This window comes from Schistocerca gregaria, chromosome 1 (genome assembly GCF_023897955.1).
Source record: "Schistocerca gregaria isolate iqSchGreg1 chromosome 1, iqSchGreg1.2, whole genome shotgun sequence".
NCBI classification, from domain to species: Eukaryota; Metazoa; Arthropoda; class Insecta; order Orthoptera; family Acrididae; genus Schistocerca; species Schistocerca gregaria.
In genome coordinates, this window is record NC_064920.1 from 1016849148 (window position 1) to 1016868915 (window position 19768).

General features: G+C 39.8%; 2 protein-coding genes across 3 annotated transcripts in view; both read left to right on the forward strand.

The window, feature by feature from the left end:
* Positions 1–3129, forward strand: part of LOC126278912 (uncharacterized) — a 124921-nt gene extending 121792 nt beyond the window's left edge. For both annotated transcript variants that reach the window (XM_049979190.1, XM_049979207.1), the window contains one exon: positions 3041–3129. In XM_049979190.1, the coding sequence (XP_049835147.1) occupies positions 3041–3120 (80 nt within the window). In that variant the 3' untranslated portion in view covers positions 3121–3129. The remainder of the gene's footprint in view (positions 1–3040) is intronic.
* Positions 3129–19768, forward strand: part of LOC126278903 (uncharacterized) — a 131465-nt gene continuing 114825 nt past the window's right edge. Inside the window, exons 1-4 of the mRNA XM_049979181.1 lie at positions 3129–3494; positions 3585–4037; positions 6817–11121; positions 11201–11333. Of these exons, the coding sequence (XP_049835138.1) occupies positions 3224–3494; positions 3585–4037; positions 6817–11121; positions 11201–11333 (5162 nt within the window). The 5' untranslated portion in view covers positions 3129–3223. The remainder of the gene's footprint in view (positions 3495–3584; positions 4038–6816; positions 11122–11200; positions 11334–19768) is intronic.

Here is a 19768-nt window from a genome sequence, read left to right on the forward strand (position 1 = left end):
CCTCCTACTGATCAAACATAGCTTTTGCTCACTTACATTAAATTTACCAGATGTCTACGTATCACACCATTTTAGTGCGTGCAAGTGCTTGAATTTGCATGTGAGACTGCCAGATTGGGGCAAACTTCAGTGCTAAATAACTTGGAAATGGCGCAAAATTTTGAAGTTTTTCTTAATAGTAATTTCTCTGCCAACATCCCCTGTAACATCCTTACAAGCTTTTAGACTGTTTCTGGCCACCTAGTATATGGGAAATGTAGTTATTGTACATTGCAATGATCATCTCTTAGTAATCAATTTGTGTTATCCACAATGACAACGTATTGTCACATCAATAAAACGTAAACTATGAAGTTGTATCAAGAGGAAATTATGTTAAGCATCTCGCTGAATAAAGAAATTGTATCTATGTATGTATAAAACGAGATGAATGTGCTCTTGACAGAACTTTTATAAACTGCTTTTATTGGTGTGACAGTGTGGTATCATTGTGTAAGAGGATGGTTTGAAAAGTTCTTGGAATGTTTTTTTTTTAAGTGCTTACATCACTGAAACTTTTTTTATTTTGTAATGTAGTCTACATGTAAATTAATGCATTCAGTCCAACGAAGTTCCAGTGCCTTGATTGCATCGTGAAAATTAGTTTCCTCTAGGCCTGCAAAATAGTTGACAACTCCGGGTATCAATTCTTTGTTTGAAGTGAATCTTCGTCCACTAAGAAAAAGTTCAGTTTTGGGGAGAGGTGGAAGTCTGATGGACCCATATCAGGTGAATAATGCCTGTGTAGCAACAATTCATACTGTAGCGTGTAATTTTGCTATGGCGCCGGCACATGTGTGCGGGCGCGCATCAAGAGTCGTGACACCCGGCTTGCAGATTTTTTCATTTTTTCATATCTAATTCTTCAGTTAAAATATGATACACACTTTCAGATGAAATGTGACAAGCATGAGCAATTTCACGCATTTTAAATCGACTATCCTCCATGACCATTTTGTGCACTTTTGCAATGATTTCTGGAGTAGTGACAAGTCTTGGCCGACCACTTCGCGGATCATCATCTAAGCTCTTCCAACCAAATTTCATTTGTCCAGTTGACAACAGTTGAATGTGAAAGAGCAGAGTCCCCCGGTGTATTCTGGAAATTGGCATGAATGTCCTTTGCTTTTGTACCTTTCTTTACGAAGTACTTAATCACTGCTCGTATCTAGATTTTTTTTCCATCTTTGCAAATCACTACGTGGGAACAACAACAGAGCCATATCACGGCCACAGCTCTCTTCCAAGAGCACTGATATGACATGTGTTTACAGGCAACAGTCCAATGAATATCACGTGAAAAATGCCTTGTGCTAGCGCTGACCTCTCGTGGTGATTCTGAGAACTTTTCAAACCACCCTCGTATAACACAAATTGATTACTAAGAGATTAGCTTCAAAATGTAAAGTATCTTGATTTCCCATATATACTTATGTACTCCTTATACTCTTTATCAACAAATATCATTTATTTATACTGTCATATATTAGTAAATTAAATATGATGTGGTAAAAAGTTCTTGATTTAAAGTTTTCTGTAGACACTTGTGATCAATAAGTGCTGACTGAGATGTTTGTATGACCTACACAATTCAAGAGTGTGGGAAGATGTATTTTTCTTTTGTATCTACAGAAGATAATTACATGTAAGAGGTGCTCTTTAGGAGATATTTTTCATTGTACTGTTTCTTATGGCTGCTATACGTCTTCATACTGTTAATGGTATACACAATGTAAACATTATGTTCTTCTACAGATACATCTTCAGATTTTACATCTTATTAGTGGTTGACTATTTTTGTATATAACAAAAACTGATTACTAAAATATAGTCTCTGAGTAGAGGTATCTTAATTTCTCATACATGCATAGGTTCTGTCATGTACTCACATCAGCAGAGGTCGGTCTTTGTGTTGCTACCTTAATGATCATTCTGGTGTGTGTTGTTGTTGGTGTTTTTTTTTTTTTTTATAAAATTATCGTTCTGTTTAATCATAATGAAGTCAATTTTCTGCTGGTATCAGATCATGGTCTGTTACATGTGGTTTTGTAAATATTTTATCTCTGTGGTTTTCAGTTTATCTAAGGGGTTGTTGAATTGCATGTTGAATCTCTTTTACAGCTTTAAGTAGTTCCACATGTTTAACTTGACCAACGTGACAACTTACTTGTTTCACCTTGTGTGTTCATTGTTTGTTTATTTTTGTTGATGTAGTCTTCCTGTGAAGCTTGTCACTACAACTGAAATTGGTAGAGAAAAAATTGTGATGGCAAATGTGCACTTCTTCAGTGTCTTTCTTGTTCCTGGGTTCACTTAGGGTGACTATTTCTTCAAGTGAAACAAATTTCTTTAGACAATTTGCATACTGCAGGATTCTATCTATTTTTTCTCAGATTTGTAAGATTTATTCAAATTGACACAGAACTCTGCCCCTGCTTCACGTTATATGAGCTCAATGTTTTATTATAAGTATTTATTATTTTCATTCCTGGAATGTAGAATTCAAGATATAATTGATAACGCATCAGTGATTTGCCTTAAAACACATGCACAAAACTAAAGGCGCACGTTTTTACTTTTACTCTTTTGTACAGGCAGATGAAAAAGCGAGGATGTTTCAGCCTGATATTGAAATTTTGCTGTCCTTTGAAAATTGTTTTTGTTAACCAAAGGCTTTTTATGTCGTGCATAAATTATCCACTGTGATTACAGAGTTTTTGAATGTAAAGTTCTCAGTACACAAGCAGTAAGAAGCTCACCACCAGTTTGTACCATCTGGTGGGCAAAAACTTGCAGTTACATTCTTATTTCACATTAATGCCAATAATACTAATTCTCATTATTAAACCATCCACTATATCTTAAAAATATTTCACTGCACCAAATTAATTTGTTCTTTAAACTGTTATTAGCCTGTGAATAAATCTGTTAAGTTTGTACCCAGAAAAGCTACAAACATGATTGCTTTATAATGTTAACATTTATTGTATTGTATTTTCAGGTGCAGCTAGTGGCAAAAGGTGTAATAACACTTCAAAATCTGCTACCCCATCAATTTCCACTGGAAACATCTGTTTGTGACAAATCGGTGAATACAAGTGACATTCTAAGAGACTTCCATACTCCATGTGCAACAGACAGTTTTCAGAATCTTAGAGATATTGGTGTTAATACTTCTTTATCAATGCTTACCTCAGATTTGAATAAGTTTTTGGATGGAGTGGCAATAAATGACTCTAAGAATTTAGAACAGTCACCTCCTGATCAGGGCATGGAGAATCATGACATAGAGCCTTTGCCCTTTGGTGCAGACTCGCAAATGATTGAGCCTCACTGTAGTCAACGGCGGTCAATTTTTTCACCAGTTAAAGGTGCAGTCCATTCAGCAAGTGCTGAAATGCCTCCTACAAGTGCTGAAATGCCTTCTTCAAATTATTGTGTGGAAGAAGATCAAAGTAAGTTTATTCAGCCAGAAAAACTTGTTTTTGCTAACACTGATTCTTCCAAAACCATTCCACCTCACCTGAAGGATACTTGCATTGCAGGGAAAAGTATGTCAGTTTTGTTAGCAAGTGAAGTGCCAGTTTGTGGAGAAGTTCAATCAGCTAATGAGCGAGATAAAGGAGAAAAAGAAGACAGAGGAAGGGTAAGGGGAGGAAGAGGAGATGAAGAAGAATTAGAAGAAGAAGAAGAAGAAGAAGAATTAGAATTAGGAGTAGGAGGAAGAGAAGAAGAAGGAGAAGGAGAAGAAGGAGAAGAGAGCTATGATGACAGTTGTAGTGATGGTGCTAGTAATATTTCTAAACCTGATCATGATGAGGGTAGAAATTTACATGCGGAGAGGGAAAATGTTCATAATGCTTGGAATCTTAGGATGCAAACTACGCTTTGTTTTAAGGTCCCTTCCAGGGGAGCCCGTACTGCTGAATCGAGGGTTTCATCTATGTTGCAAGAAATGAGATCTGTCTCGCGTGTGTTAGTTTCTCCTATGTCGCCCTGTAAGTATACTTCATTAATAATAATGTTGTTGTTTGTGTTCGGTGGGAAAGTACTGAAGCTGACAATGGATGAATTTTATGTTTTGCAATGAAAAATAAAACCCAATTTATATAAAAATAATTTTGAACCCACTTTTTCTGCCAGTTTAGATTTAAAAATTTGTTATAAAGGAAGTTCTCTCTCTTCCCACCCTCTGTCTCTCTTCCCACCCTCTGTCTCTCTTCCCACCCTCTGTCTCTCTTCCCACCCTCTGTCTCTCTTCCCACCCTCTGTCTCTCTTCCCACCCTCTGTCTCTCTTCCCCCCCCCCTCTCTCTCTTCCCACCCTCTGTCTCTCTTCCCACCCTCTGTCTCTCTTCCCACCCTCTGTCTCTCTTCCCACCCTCTGTCTCTCTTCCCACCCTCTGTCTCTCTTCCCACCCTCTGTCTCTCTTCCCACCCTCTGTCTCTCTTCCCACCCTCTGTCTCTCTTCCCACCCTCTCTCTCTCTTCCCACCCTCTGTCTCTCTTCCCACCCTCTCTCTCTCTTCCCACCCCCCCCCCCCTCTCTCTCTCTCTCTCTCTCTCTCTCTCTCTCTTCCCACACTCTTTCTTCCTCCCACCCTCTCTCTCTGTCTCTTCCTCCCACACCCCCCTCTCTCTCGTCCTCCCACCCTCTCTCTCTCTCCTCCCACCCGCTCTCTCTCTCTCTCTCTCTCTCCTCCCACCCGCTCTCTCTCTCTCTCTCTCTCTCTCTCTCTCTCTCTCTCTCTCTCTCTCTCTCTCTCTCTCTCTCTCTCTCTCTCTCTCTCTCTCTCTCTCTTCCTCCCACCCGCTCACTCTCTCTCTTCTTCCCCCCTCTCTCTCCCACCCCCCTCTCTCTTCTTCCCCCCTCTCTCTCCCACCCCCCTCTCTTCCTCCCACCCTCTCTCTTTCTCCCACTCTCCCTCCCTCCCTTCCTTCCTCCCTCCCTCCCACTCTCTCTCTTTCTTCTTCCCCCCACTCTCTCTCTCTTCCTTACTCTCTCCCCCTCCCTCCCTCCCCCTCCTTCCCTCCCTCCCTCCCTCTCCCTCACCCTCACCCTCCCTCCCTCTCCCTCACCCTCCCTCCCTCCCTCTCCCTCACCCTCCCTCCCTCCCTCCCTCACCCTCCCTCCCTCCCTCCCTCTCCCTCACCCTCCCTCCCTCCCTCTCCCTCACCCTCCCTCCCTCCCTCTCCCTCACCCTCTCTCCATCCCTCTCCCTCCCTCCCTCCCTCTCCCTCCCTCCCTCCCTCCCTCCCTCTCCCTCCCTCTCCCTCCCTCCCTCCCTCTCCCTCCCTCTCTCCCTCTCCCTCCCTCCCTCCCTCTCTCCCTCTCCCTCCCTCTCTCCCTCTCCCTCCCTCTCCCTCTCCCTCCCTCTCTCTCCCTCCCTCTCTCTCTCCCTCCCTCTCCCTCCCTCTCTCTCCCTCTCCCTCCCTCTCCCTCCCTCTCTCTCCCTCTCCCTCCCCCTCTCCCTCCCTCTCTCTCCCTCTCCCTCCCCCTCTCTCCCTCCCTCCCTCCCTCTCTCCCTCTCTCCCTCTCCCTCCCTCTCCCTCCCTCTCCCTCCCTCTCCCTCCCTCTCCCTCCCTCTCCCTCCCTCTCCCTCCCTCTCCCTCCCTCTCCCTCCCTCTCCCTCCCTCTCCCTCCCTCTCCCTCCCTCTCGCTCCCTCTCGCTCCCTCTCGCTCACTCTCGCTCACTCTCGCTCACTCTCGCTCACTCTCCCTCGCCCTCCCTCCCTCTCCCTCGCCCTCCCTCCCTCTCCCTCGCCCTCCCTCCCTCTCCCTCGCCCTCCCTCCCTCTCCCTCGCCCTCCCTCCCTCTCCCTCGCCCTCCCTCCCTCTCCCTCGCCCTCCCTCCCTCTCCCTCGCTCTCCCTCCCTCTCCCTCGCCCTCCCTCCCTCTCCCTCGCCCTCCCTCCCTCTCCCTCGCCCTCCCTCCCTCTCCCTCGCCCTCCCTCCCTCTCCCTCGCCCTCCCTCCCTCTCCCTCGCCCTCCCTCCCTCTCCCTCGCTCTCCCTCCCTCTCCCTCGCCCTCCCTCCCTCTCCCTCGCCCTCCCTCCCTCTCCCTCGCCCTCCCTCCCTCTCCCTCGCCCTCCCTCCCTCTCCCTCGCCCTCCCTCCCTCTCCCTCCCTCCCTCTCCCTCCCTCCCTCGCCCTCCCTCCCTCGCCCTCCCTCCCTCGCCCTCCCTCCCTCGCCCTCCCTCCCTCGCCCTCCCTCCCTCGCCCTCCCTCCCTCGCCCTCCCTCGCCCTCCCTCCCTCGCCCTCCCTCCCTCGCCCTTCCTCCCTCGCCCTCCCTCCCTCGCCCTCCCTCCCTCGCCCTCCCTCCCTCGCCCTCCCTCCCTCGCCCTCCCTCCCTCGCCCTCCCTCCCTCGCCCTCCCTCGCTCCCTCCCTCTCCCTCTCTCCCTCCCTCCCTCCCTCGCTCCCTCCCCCTCTCTCTCTTCCTCCCCCTTAAATCTTTTCTTTTGCCTTATTGTCTGGTAATTCATTGCTTGCATAGTTTTTGCTTTAGTAAATGCAAAAGTAGATTACAGTTTTTTTCTTTTGTTTGTTTATCATTGTAAAATAGAAGTGATAATTGACCTAAATTATATTGCTAAAGTGTGTGTTGATTAGATGAAGTGTGAGAGGTGTTTGAAAGTGTATCACTGTTTCAAGTTTGCAGACATGTAGCTGTCATAGTCGACTACTGTTAGTTTTCTGGATAATTAATTCAAATTCATGTAAAATCACAATGATATAGCAACTTGTACATACGTTCTGAAAAAAATTGTTTATGATTGCAGGTGGTAATGACATACCAAGCAAAAATGCAGCTGTTTCAGCTTCTCCACACATGCATTCGACAGATTTGCGTACCATTGATTTGTCTCCTGTGGAATTTGATAGCTCTCAAGCAGATTTTGGAATTTCTCTGACTTGCTCAAATAATAATTCAGTATTTCAGCAGCAGCAGACAGCTCAGGCACGCGATATGAAGAAGGGGAGTCTTACGTTGCGGGAGAAAAGAAACAGTTTACAAAAGAAAAGCATCTCAAATAAGTCTTACAGTCTAGATACGGAAGGAACAAATCCAAACTGTGAAACAGAAATTGAACCACTAAAAAGAGTTTGTACAACAGAAACTGAACCATTAGCAGGAGTTCATAAAACAGAAATTGAACCACTAAGGAGAGTTTGTACAACAGATACTGAACCATTAGCAGGAGTTCATAAAACAGAAATTGAACCACTAAGGAGAGTTCATAAAACAGAAATTGAACCACTAAGGAGAGTTTGTAAAACAGAAATTGAACCACTAAGGAGAGTTTGTGAATTGGAGATTGAACCACTAAAAAGAGTTTGTCACGAAGAGTGTTCATCCAAGTACAGTCATGTGTTGGCAAGATTTTCTATTGGAAAAGATGTTTCGAGCAAGCACCACAGTGCCATTGAAGAAAAAATGAATAATTCAAAAAACATTTTACCTGAACCAAAATATAGTGATGTTTTTACACATGATTTTGTGAAGTCTTTGAGTAATTTAACATCAATAATTGAGAGTAAAAAGTTCTTGAAATTTGCCAAGAAGAAAAATTGCCAAAGAAGTCGCAGGTTGAGGAAGAACATTTTGAAGACAATTCATTCACACAGGAAGCATTTTTCAGCAAGTAACCCATCTTCTTCTAACAGCAACATTGTTGAGACAGCATCAGGCTGTTTTCTTGAAACTGTGAACACTGTTCCAATCTCTGCTTGCAGTGTAGAGAGCACACCAGAATCTGGTAAAGTCGAAGAAAGATTAACAATGACTGAAACAGTGAACTATCACTACAAGGAACCTAGTGGTGGCACAGAGGTTTTTGGCAGTAAAAATAAAATTTCACAATTACAATGTACCCCTGACATGTTGGCTTGTAAAAATCAACAGATTGTCCCCCAGGAAGATGAGAAAGCGAAGATACACGCAGAGAATATTTTACAATGTGAAACACGTGTTTTAACTTGTGTGACACAAAACCAAGTGGAACTTAAAGAATCTCATGTGATTGATACTCTGGCGCACAGTTCTCAGCCAGAAGTGGATAAACAGATTAGAAAGTCACTGGAGGAGGATGAGAAGGATGGTGAAGATGACACTCTAGTACACAGTTTTCAGCCAGAAGTCGATAGTCAGACTAAAAAGTCATTAGAAGAGGATGGAAATGATGCTGGAAATGAACTGATGACAGTAGATTCAACATGTAATTGGGAAGACACTGTCAACAATTCAGAATGTTCGTTAGCCACGCCAGATGTATTTCATTTGTCAACAAGTAACAATGCAGCTGACTTTGAGAGGAAAGATACTGAGACTGAATCACGCTTGGCTTACACAGAATTACTGGGCGATTTAAGTGTTTCAGATGATGATTCTAGCCCAGAATCCGTAAATGTCCATAATGAATCATCACAATGTTTTGAGGCTGAAGGGTCAAATTATGAATGTTGTAATGAGCCGACATTTGTGTCTAATAACTGTTCTAAGATAGATGTACCTCAAAACAGTGTCAACAGTGGAACCATATCCAAATTACCAAAAGTGAATCCTGACGTTGTTGATGGAGAGAAAAGTTGTAACAAGCAATACAACAATGGGAACATCAAGAAAGTGTCTGAGCAGAGTAATGCTAGGTATTTTATTCCTCAAATAACAACCAGTAATAAATTGTTGGTTAATTATGAAGAGGTAGAAATAAATATACCTGTTGAGTGTAGGCAAGAAATTTGCATTTCTGAGCAAAGTGTTGATTTATTGGATCAGAAACATGAAGCTGAATATGTAGATAAAAAGAGAAATTTAATTCGTGAAGCTGGTGAGGCCATTTCAGATATATCTACCTGTTTGTCTGCTTCATGTAATTCAGATGACAAAACAACAAATCATGCTACATTTTCTGGTAGTCCCTTAAGCTGTTGTTCACGTGGCAGCATTTCAGAGGTCATAACAATGAATGAAACGGAAATAGAGAGAAATTCAGTTCCTTCTTCTAATGCCTCTACAGATTCTCTTGCTCACCCAAAGATTACTGCTGCTAGCACAAAAGATTGCACAGTGGACAGTTGTGATGTGCTTCATGATTGCAATACAAAGTTATTCATCCAAGGTTTAGATGTAAAGATTGATGATGATGTGGCCAAAAAGGATAGTTTAGCTCTGAATGAGAATGGTGTAAGAAAAATGGGCTCTACTGATACGCCAGACATGTCAAATGTTAACAGTGAATTGTCCAAAGACTGTACTGGAACAGAGAATGGTGCTAACAAACTGATTAATCAGTCTGAAAGTTATCGAACTATGAACGGACATAAACATATTGAAGAAAAACATTGTTCAAATAATACCACAGAAATCTGTAAAGATATAAAGGGTACAGAATTGTTGACTTTGGGGTCTGGTTTACAAAAAGGCACAATGGAACATGAAATAAGTGATCACCATAAAAATAGTGACATAAGTGTAAATGAAACACTTGGAAGAGAACTTGAAGAAGAAAGTCCACATCCAAAAACTGTGGGAAAGGAGAAACTGTCCACACAAAAGTGTGGAAGAATTTCGGTTGTCGGTACCTGTAACATACAGAAGTCATTAATCAATTGTTCTGTATCAGAAGAACCAGTCATTAAAGAACAACAGGAATCAAACAAAGATGACATCCCTGTAGAAGAATTACCTCAATCAGAATTGGGTATTTCAAAACGAGATGTGGAGGAAGAAGTGAAAGATACTGCAGAAACTATTTGTGAAGAATATTACATACCACAGAGGACGAAAAAGAGAATTGCCCACAAACCAAAACCCCAAGCTTCAGGCTCAGGTAGTTCAAGTGAACATAAGAATTTTCAGAGCCCCAAAAAAGCAACAGTGGCTACTACCATGAAACAAACACGTAAAAAAACAAAACGAACAACAGAAGATGAACAGAAGAACACAAAAACTATAAACATGGGTCTTACAGTAAATGAAGTAGCTGGGAATTTGCCCTCTTTGCCTCAAAATGTTGGAACTGTCAGTATGAAAGAGAAACATTCTTTGAAAACAAAATGTTCCAGTTCAGAGGCAACTGAAAGTGTAAACTGTGTAAGTGGAGCAAGAAAAAAATTAAAAACCGAGGTTGAATCATATGCAAATACAGTAGTGAATTCTACTAGCAAAAGGCAGTTAAAAATGACCAGGCTTGATGATAAGCAGTTAGAAGAACCTTCTACCCATTTACAAGCAGCTAGACGGTCTGCCAGGTTAAAAAAGTCTGAAACCTTCAAATTATTACAAAAGGGATTGGATGTTCATGCTACTAAGAGAAGGAAGAAATTGAAGGATGAAAAGTGTTTAGCTGCTGACTCCTTTCAAGATGTAATAAAAATAGATACTGTTAAAACTGAAAAATGTGATGATGGCAGATCAACATCAGATGTGAACCATGTTGAAGGAGAGAAATGTGACATTAATGAAGCCTTATTAGCAGGAGGATCAGCTGCAACTGCCCAACATTCAAAGGTGAAAAAGTTGGACAGTGAGGAAGATGATATTGATTATGGAGCTGCAGGCCCTTCAACAGGGAGAAATAAGAGAAAAATAAAGAACGAAACTGGAGATGAAAGTAACAGCAAGAAATTGGCACCATGTTTGTTCGAGAAACAGTTGTGTTACCAAACTCAGTTTGAGAATGAACCCAAATTTCCTGTTCAATCATCTACTTCGGAAGATGCATCTAACGTCAGCTGTAAATCAGACTTTAAATCTTTGTGTTTGGTGCCATTGCTTCCAGATAAAAATAAATGTAAAGAGGAGTGTGTAGATGATCAGATGTCTACTTCACCTTCTCATCAACATGATAAAGATGGTTCTGTGACTAGTAGCAAATCCAAAACGTTGTTAGGACAATCTAGAAGTAGTAATCTCCCAGGAGACACTAATGATGAACACATTAATGTACATAATAAAAGTGCAGCTGATATAAACACAGATTGCACCAATGTAAATTATGCAAAAGGTGATGTTATAAGGAAGTGTCTAGCAATTCAGCAGAGGAATAAACTAGCCATACGGAGACCTACACGAATAATGCTCAGTAAGTGGAGAGTTAGTTTTTTTAATTGTAGATTTAATTGTCTGACATCAGTTGGTAAACGGACGATATTAATTTTCAGATGAACAGCAAGTGTTTATTAGTAGACAATTATCTCAGCTGCTGGAGGGTGACTTCACAAATGAGGTTCTGAATACAGCTGTAGAAAAGTTTGAACAAGATGACAACCCAATAGATGCTGTTGCACTTGTTAGGCAAGTATTCTACGTAAAAATATAGTAAGATATACAAAAATATAGACTAAATTTGTACTGAAACATGGATTTCATATTTAGTCTGGGTATGCATCAAGTCACAGTGTACAAGAAACATAAATTTTATCCTAATCCTAAGGAAAATCCCATGATATTCTAATAGATTTAAAAACCTTGTTGTAATGATTGGACCTGCATGGAATATAAACTGTGATCCAAAACACAGGTGACATAACAGTTTGATTAGGCTTTAGAACTCGTGTTCCTCTTTTAACTAAGAAGTTTATCTTCCACTTTGTTGCTAGTCACTTGTAACTTGAGAAGTATGTGAGCATAAATTTGTATCAGCTTCTCTTTCGCAAGTATGAGAGATTTAAAGTGTAAGCTAAGCAAGCAAGCAGTGTTAATGTAACTAATCTCCCCATGGTACTGTCACAGTCTTTGACAAACAGTTATGAAATTCTCACCGTCTTTTTGTTGACTGATGACCTCAGATGTTAACTCCCATAGTGCTCAGAGCCATTTGAACCATCTTTTTGCAACCCTTAGCAGTATTGCCAAGCAGCTGGCTTGTGTAAGTACACTGCGAAGTGATTGTGCATTGTATATATAAGTGTGTATACATTCCAGGATAACCGAGAAATATCTGGGAAAAACCTGGGAATTTGTTAGAATTCCAAGATTTTTTCATAGTTTCAGTTTCCAGGTAAATTTTTATAATTTTGACTGGTAAGAACTCCTATTCTGACTAAGAATTTTAGTTTCCGCCCGCTATTGCAGAACAATATTGCAGCAATAAAACATAAATGAGAGAATAACACCAAAATAAAATTAGAGTTGCAAAGAAAATGCACTGTTTACAACAACAAAGCACACTTCAAACACAGTTGTCTCCCAACAGCAACAACAGACTGCTTGTGATGAGCGTGACATCACATCAGTTTACATTTGTAACAAGTCGCAGGAAAGTATTGGGAATGGTGGTTTGAGTAGTGTTACTTTCAAAGTAAATTTCCTTTTGTCAGGGTTTGTGTGTCCCAGGACAACTGAGAGATCCAGGAAAAACCAGGGAATTTTTTCAACCAGTAAAAACCCAGGAGTTTTTTAGAATTCCCGGAATTTTTAATTGTTTTAGTTAAATTTTTGTAATTTTAACTTGTAAGACCCAATATTATAACAAAGGATATTAGTGTAGCCCGGTACTGTAGAATAATATTGCAGCAATAAAACATGAACGAGAGAAGGAAACGAAAATAAAACTCAAGTGGAAAAGGAAATGAACCATATACAACAACAAAACACAGTACTCATACAAGAGTCTGCCAATTGCAAAATGTGTCAAAGGCTTTAGGAAGACTATGCAATGGTTCAAAACAACAAATTGCTTCTGATGAGTGCGACTTCACAACTTTTTACATTAGATTTGTTTGAGCAATTGCGACTGGGCTCGTGCACAAGTGCATTTGAGTTGCATATGAGTAGTACCTTCAACCACTTTTGGCTACAGAAATGTGGCTCTTAGCTGTATAAGCAGTAGCAGCAACCAGCCAGTTGCTACCCGGAAAAATTCTACTGTAGTGCACAAGCTGCCAGATTCATGCATGCTCAACAGGTCCATATCTAGGGGGCGGGGGTAAATCAGGGTACCTGCCCCGAGTGGCAGTTTCAGCGTTAAAAAACATTGTTTCACAAAGACCATAGCATCCAGCACATGTTGGTCTATCGATTATTCGTATGATTTTGAAATGCATCCCTGATGGTTTTTGAACATTTTTGAAAACTTTCTAAGTTGATTTCTGATTGTATTGTAAGTCGAGTTTTGAAAACATGCATAGTGTATGTGATGCCTCTGCCAGCGGAATCCCCAACAAATCTAGACATAAACTTTCCTGCAGACAAAATGGGATGGGGCTCTGCGAGTTGAGCAGAATAAAGCCAGACTGTTGGGTTTGCAAATAATCAGCATTGTTCAACTATTAGCGAAAGCCATAGATTCATACTACCAGAGTGGAAATAAACGAAGAACAGGAATAACAAGTGAGTAAGATTACATGTTACCTTCTTAATGTATCCAGGCAAATGAAAATCTGACAAAGTTTTTAGCCAGACCCCACTACACTAGTAAGGGCCAGCTGTGCAGTCACTAGGTAACAGACGCTTAATTTCTATTCTGGGAGTATCATGGAAAATGTGTTGCTAATTGGAGAATAAACACAGGAAACTAAACCGATGATTGTGGAAGGGGTAGTGAAGTTAATTGCAGAATAAGTTTTGACATTGACAGGAATAGTTTCAGAATTAGTGATGATGACAATATTGTTTGTTAGAATGAGGAAGGCGAAGAAACAGGATCATCACACAAATTACAGAACAATATGATGATTCCAAATTTATATAAAAATTCCGTATTACTAGTTTTCGATCTCGTGCTTGAGAAGCTGGAGCATACGAATGAAATGTGAAACTATTTCCTAACATACAGCTTTTTGCTTGTAGTAGATTTAATAGTTATTTGATATTGGTACTTTATGAATTGTATTCTCTTGTGTCATATTTATGACCATTTGTTACAAAACACACCTTGTTTATTCGGTGTGTATTACAACTGCTGCAATGTTAGACAGGCCTATTTCAGTTTATCTGGCAGACAGTGACAAAATACTGGTAATCAGCTCGAGAAACCACACCAGTCTTGGGAACTATTTGTATTAACAGCTTTTTCAGTACTAGACGACGACATTTCATTTTTTCGTGTAGCAAAATGTTTGAAAAACATGCCACGTAAAGCCGAAGCAGGATTAGAGAGAAATATATGCTAGGACTTACCCAAGGATTGAAGAAATGTGTACTATCTTGCTTGTCTCTTGTCTTTACTGGTTTTGTGTGTCCTATATTTAATGTTATGTCGCACAAACATTAGCTAATAGCCAATAAAGAGTGCGAATTTTCTGAAGAGTTCTTGTTCTCCCAGTTACAAATAATCCTATCCTGTAGAAATTGAGAGGGGTGTTTTTTTTTTTTTAAAAAAGGGAGAGTCAGGATGTCAAACTGGCAGACTGGAAGCAGGAGAGGCACCATAGGACATTTTAGTTTCCACTGTCCTGAATATAGTATGATGGCATCCATCACAAAATATACATGTTTGAATTCGACAGGGCGAAACACAGTGACGTGTGATTGACGAACGCTGTGTGAAGGTGTGGCTCTGCTCTTTGGTACAGTTAAAACCAAATAACATGTCTTACATTTCCTCGAAGTCGTATGTTTTATGTACCAGACTCTTCAGAAAGATGTGCGCTACAAAATGAACATTTTTTGAAAAGTTGATTTAAATTTGGGTTTCCTACCTCATTGCTATACTGAGGGGAAGGGGGACGCCACTATCTAGTATTGCCACATTTCAGAAATATCATAGATTGGGGACTGATACACAGAGGAGTCTGAGTTTTAGTGGGGAGGTGAGTGGTCTCCACATGTCCCTTGTTTACATTTAGTGATTTTGCCGTTCCCTTTTCAGTTATTGCTCTCATGTCAAATGAAACGGATTTCTGTTGGTGGGAGCTATCAAATGGATTAAAATACATTTACATAACTGCGGAAGGCTAAAATAAGTTGTTAGTTTCAAATTTTATTTACCTTTCTGACAGTCAAGCATTAATCGCATTGTAGAACAATGAAGTTATTTTTGTCGGTTTGCTAAAGAAATTTGTCTTTATTAATCTTTTCCTCTGAGGCTGTCCATTTATTTGAAACGAAGTGTTTAATTCCACACTATTGGCTAGTTTCAGCTGGTTGCTGCATTTGAAGTGCACGTTTTCATCTTCTAGCATGTATTGCATTATGCCATAGTAAAGAACCAAACGTGAGATAGTACGGTATGGGTACTCCAAGAAAATTTACATCCAAATCTGGACATACGAATGTGCACTTTAAGCCGAATTATGCGTTTTAGTATCGTTCACGAAATTCTGATGTTCTTGGAGTATCCTCTAATGTCTTGTTTCTTTTATGACATAATGAAAGATCTTTTAATGTTTTACACATACATACATACATACATACATACATACATAAAAAAGGGCTTCCTGTGTTGTCATAGTTGCACAAGTGCAGTGACACCTGTTTTCTGGCACACACTGGCAACTGCTGAAACAAAACTGTTTCTAACAGGTCGCGGGAAAAATTCCGAATGGTTGTTTGAAAAGCGTTACTTTCAAAGTAAATTTCCTTTTATACAATATGAACTATGGCCGAGAATGTTTGATGAATTTCTTAAATAACAGAGTGTTTTGACACTCATTTAAAAATCAGCTCTTTGAGGACGACCATTTAGGAGAATTTCAAAACCAGAAGATAAGACAATTTTGCTGGCACATTTGTGTGATGTATCTTAAAGTGTAACACGCACAGAAAAGATCAACATTATATGTGAAAGCTTTGCTTCTCTTGCAGCTTGTTAATCTTGGAGACCACCACTATATGTGAAAGATTTTTTTTTCCTTGTAACAATACTATGTATATTAATTTAAATGATTATCTTTTCTTATTTGTGTGTTCACACTACTTAACAGTGATGTTGCTATTGGCTGATTGCATCATGTGTCCTATGCTCTGAATATCCGCTGTCATCAGGTAGTGAGATCACGTGACTTGAGCTATGACTGGCATACAAAAGCGCATTGCAATCTAGATTTCAATGCTTTGGAAGGTAACATGCGGTCTTTGGCGTGAATTCAAATTTATACATGTTTTGCACATCACAGATCTTTCCAAAACTCGCCCCACCCCACCTCACCCCTCCTGCTCCCAGTAAGTTTCGATTTGTAAAGTGCCGGGAAATTCTATGTCGGTGTATAAAACCATAACAATTCAATGTATTGATAAGTTTTACAGTTATGAGGAAAAGTATACTGTCACTTAACACGGAAAAAGTGTGTTTTCACCCAGGAGAAAGTGTACTTTTAAATGGGAAATCCTTCCTCCCCCCTGCGTATATACCCTGTTTATGCAAGATGAATTATGGTTCATACGAGAATAGCAGTGTGTTTGACTCTAATTCAAAACTTGCGGGGAGATGGTGGCAGAAATAATGAAAAATTTACAAATTATTTTTATTTGCTTGTTTGATAGTAAATATAATTGAGATTATTATCCCAAATTGATTCCTTGAAATTCGAACTACAAATGGCATAAAAAAATTAAAACCCTAAGCAGTGTAATGCACCAAGCCCACTTTTCAATGTTCCAAATGGAGGAAAAATTTTATTACAGAATTTGGCCTGTGAACCTAGAAAATATAGCTTCAGAAGGCTGTGATTTTTGTATGCATAACACAGTATTGTAAAGAAGGCTGTGGTGCCATTTTCTGGTTCAATCAGTGTGGTATAGAAGGCTGTGGAGTGTTGTAAACAAGTTTTGTGCTGTTCAGTGGAATTCGAGTGATGCTTGATTTATTGTGCCATTCTTTGTGCAAGGTTGAGTCTGTTGATCCTTTTTTACAGTGCCTAGACCTGGTAAAGTATTTAAAAATATAGTAAGTCCCATATGTCCAATATAAAGCAAAAAACTGACATTGAAGTTAAGGTCGGGCCTGCAGATGCAAACATTAGCTTGTCTCCAAGTGCATCTAAAAAAAGTGCATCTAAAATAAAACTTGGGACAGGGATTGTGTCAGAAGAAACAAATCATGACAGAAATACAGATTTCAGAATTGTGGATCTGGAAATGGTGGTAGAAGCACTTAGATAAGCCTGCAAGTGTTCTGTAAGGGAAATGTGGATTTGGTTGATGATGGAAAGAGAATGTTTGGTTTGCACATTGCAGATTTTGTGTCAAAACTGTGATGCTGGTAGACCATTCAAGACATCAAAGGTCAGTAATAGAAACTATGAAGCCAATATGAGATTTGCTTATGGACTAAGATGTATAGGGATTGGAAGAGATGGTGGAAACTTTTATGTGGTATAATGAACATGCCTGGTCCTCCCCTAAAATTTTCTGCAATGAATACTGCTCTCCTCAATGCAGTTGCCAAAGTAAGTGAAGAGAGCATGAAAATGGTAGTCCTGGGGGCATTTCAAGAAAATTGTGAAGCAACTAATAGCAACGATATAGTAGTTTCCTGTAACAGTTCCTGGATGAAGAGGGGGCATACTTCACTGCATGGAGTTTCAACAATCATTAGTGTCGACACTGGAAAAGTATTAGACTGAGAGGTGATGTCTAAATATTGTTCTGCATGTTCCTTGAATAAATTGATGTAGCTAAAGAAACAGAATGGCAAGAAGCCCATAAAGCTGTTTGTAGCAGAAATGATGCAGGCTCCAGTGGTGGGATGGAAGCTGTAGGTATGAAATTCATTTTCCATAGATCTTTGCAAAAGTGTGGAGTAAGATACATACAGTATGTAGGAGATGGAGACTCTAGTGCTTTTCAAGAATGTAGTTGAAAGTCAGCACTATGGAAAAGATTGCACTATTGAGAAACTGCAGACGACTCCGAAGACTAGTTGCAGACAATAAAGGAAAGCTACTGGAGGATGGGAAGCCACTGGGAGGTAAAATCAGACTAACAAAGAAGAGAATTGACAGCTTACAAGTCTATTATGGTCCTGCAATTAGAAGTAACCTCACAAGCTTGGACAGTATGAGGAAAGCAGTATGGGCCATTTGGTTTCATTACTTGTCGACAGACACTACACCTCAGCATGGCTTCTCTTCCAATGAATGGTGCAAATTTTTGAAAAGTAAGGAAAGTGGGGAAGCTTATACCCATAAAAATAACCTTCCTTGTAAGGTTTCAATGGCCATTAAACCAACGTTTAGAGCACTGGCTTCACCAGAACTGCTAGAAAAATGTCTGCATGGTAAAACACAGAACCCAAACGAAAGTTTCAATGTTCTTATTCAGAAAAGATGTCCAAAGACTGTGTTTGTTTCCAATTTGGTGGTGAAGATTTCTGCTTTGGAAGCTGCAACACTGTTTAATGATGGGAATGTGGCTAAACTTCACATCCTCAGCAAGTTGGGCTTTACACATGGAGTCTTCACTGAGCAGATACTGCAGATCATTGATGAGCAAAGAATAGCCAAGGTGGAGACTTCAGTCCAGAACATAAAAAAAATTGCTAGGCAAAGGAGCAGAGAAGCTAAAAGAGCTGTAGAGGATGACGCGGAAGAAATGGAATATGGATATGGGCAGTTTTAGCTAAGGTATGATAGATGACTTTTTTTTTTTTTTATCCATCCGAACTTTAAAATGATTTTTCTGCAACTTAAGGTTTTCTGCTTTCAGGAAAACATATATCAGAAACTACCGGAAGGACTGGAATAAAATTTGGCACACCTATTCTTTTACTTTGAAGCAATATTTAAGTGGAACAAAATTTTAATCGAGATATTATACACAGTTTTGTGGTTGATAATATATTGAAAAGTTTGCTTGTAAAAAATGTTCGAATCCAAAATATCACAGAAAATAATAGTATTAATTTACCAAAAAGTTACTGCACTTAATTGTACACCTATTAGTGTAGATTATTTTACCATTAAAAAAATTTGTCTCGAAATTATGAAAAAGTGTACCTTAAAATAATAATGCAATAAAAAATTAAAAATTATCTCACTGCATTAGATTGTTATTAAAAATTTTGAATTAAAAAAAAAATCATATTAGATCTCTTTACATAAGTGTGCGAAATTACCATGAGATTGTGAATAAAAAATGGCAAAGATATGGATTTACAAAAATATCAGTGCAAGGCTGCCACCATCTCCCCTTAACACTTTGAGGACCAGTCACTTAGAAAAATTTTGGGATTAGAAAATCAGCCATTTATGCCAACATTTAAAATTTTCTGGCACATTTGTGTTTTATACATCTTAAAGGGTGACACACACTAAAAAAGGTCAAGCTTCAAGGTTAATTTTTCATATCTGTTTTAATTCTTTCATAGATTACAAATTATGCAGCAATAATGACAAAAGTATAAGTACCTTAAAAACTTTTTTGATGACCAGTGTTATATGTGATAGCATAGCTTTTCTTGATGCACAAAACATTTACAAATCAAAGGATTGGGAAGTTTTACAGCCCTGAGGGGAAGTATGTTATCACTTTTGAATGGAAACAATTTACTTTCATCCAGGATGTAGTGTATTTTTACCCAGAAAAAATTGTATTTTTAACCAGACCAGAAAATCTGGGGAAAATATGGGATTTTTTTCTTTTACGTGTATATGGAGTGTAAAAAAATGTTCAAAACATGAACGAGGTCATGTTTTGAAGTTAATTGTTTGATATAAGTTGTAGCAGCAATAAAAAATATGTCCCAGGTAGTAAAAACTGTACCTAGTTGTTGGTGTATTATAATGAGTATGAAATCTGCAGATTAACTTGTGAAATGAAGTGCAGTCAGCACAAAGCATGAGAACTCA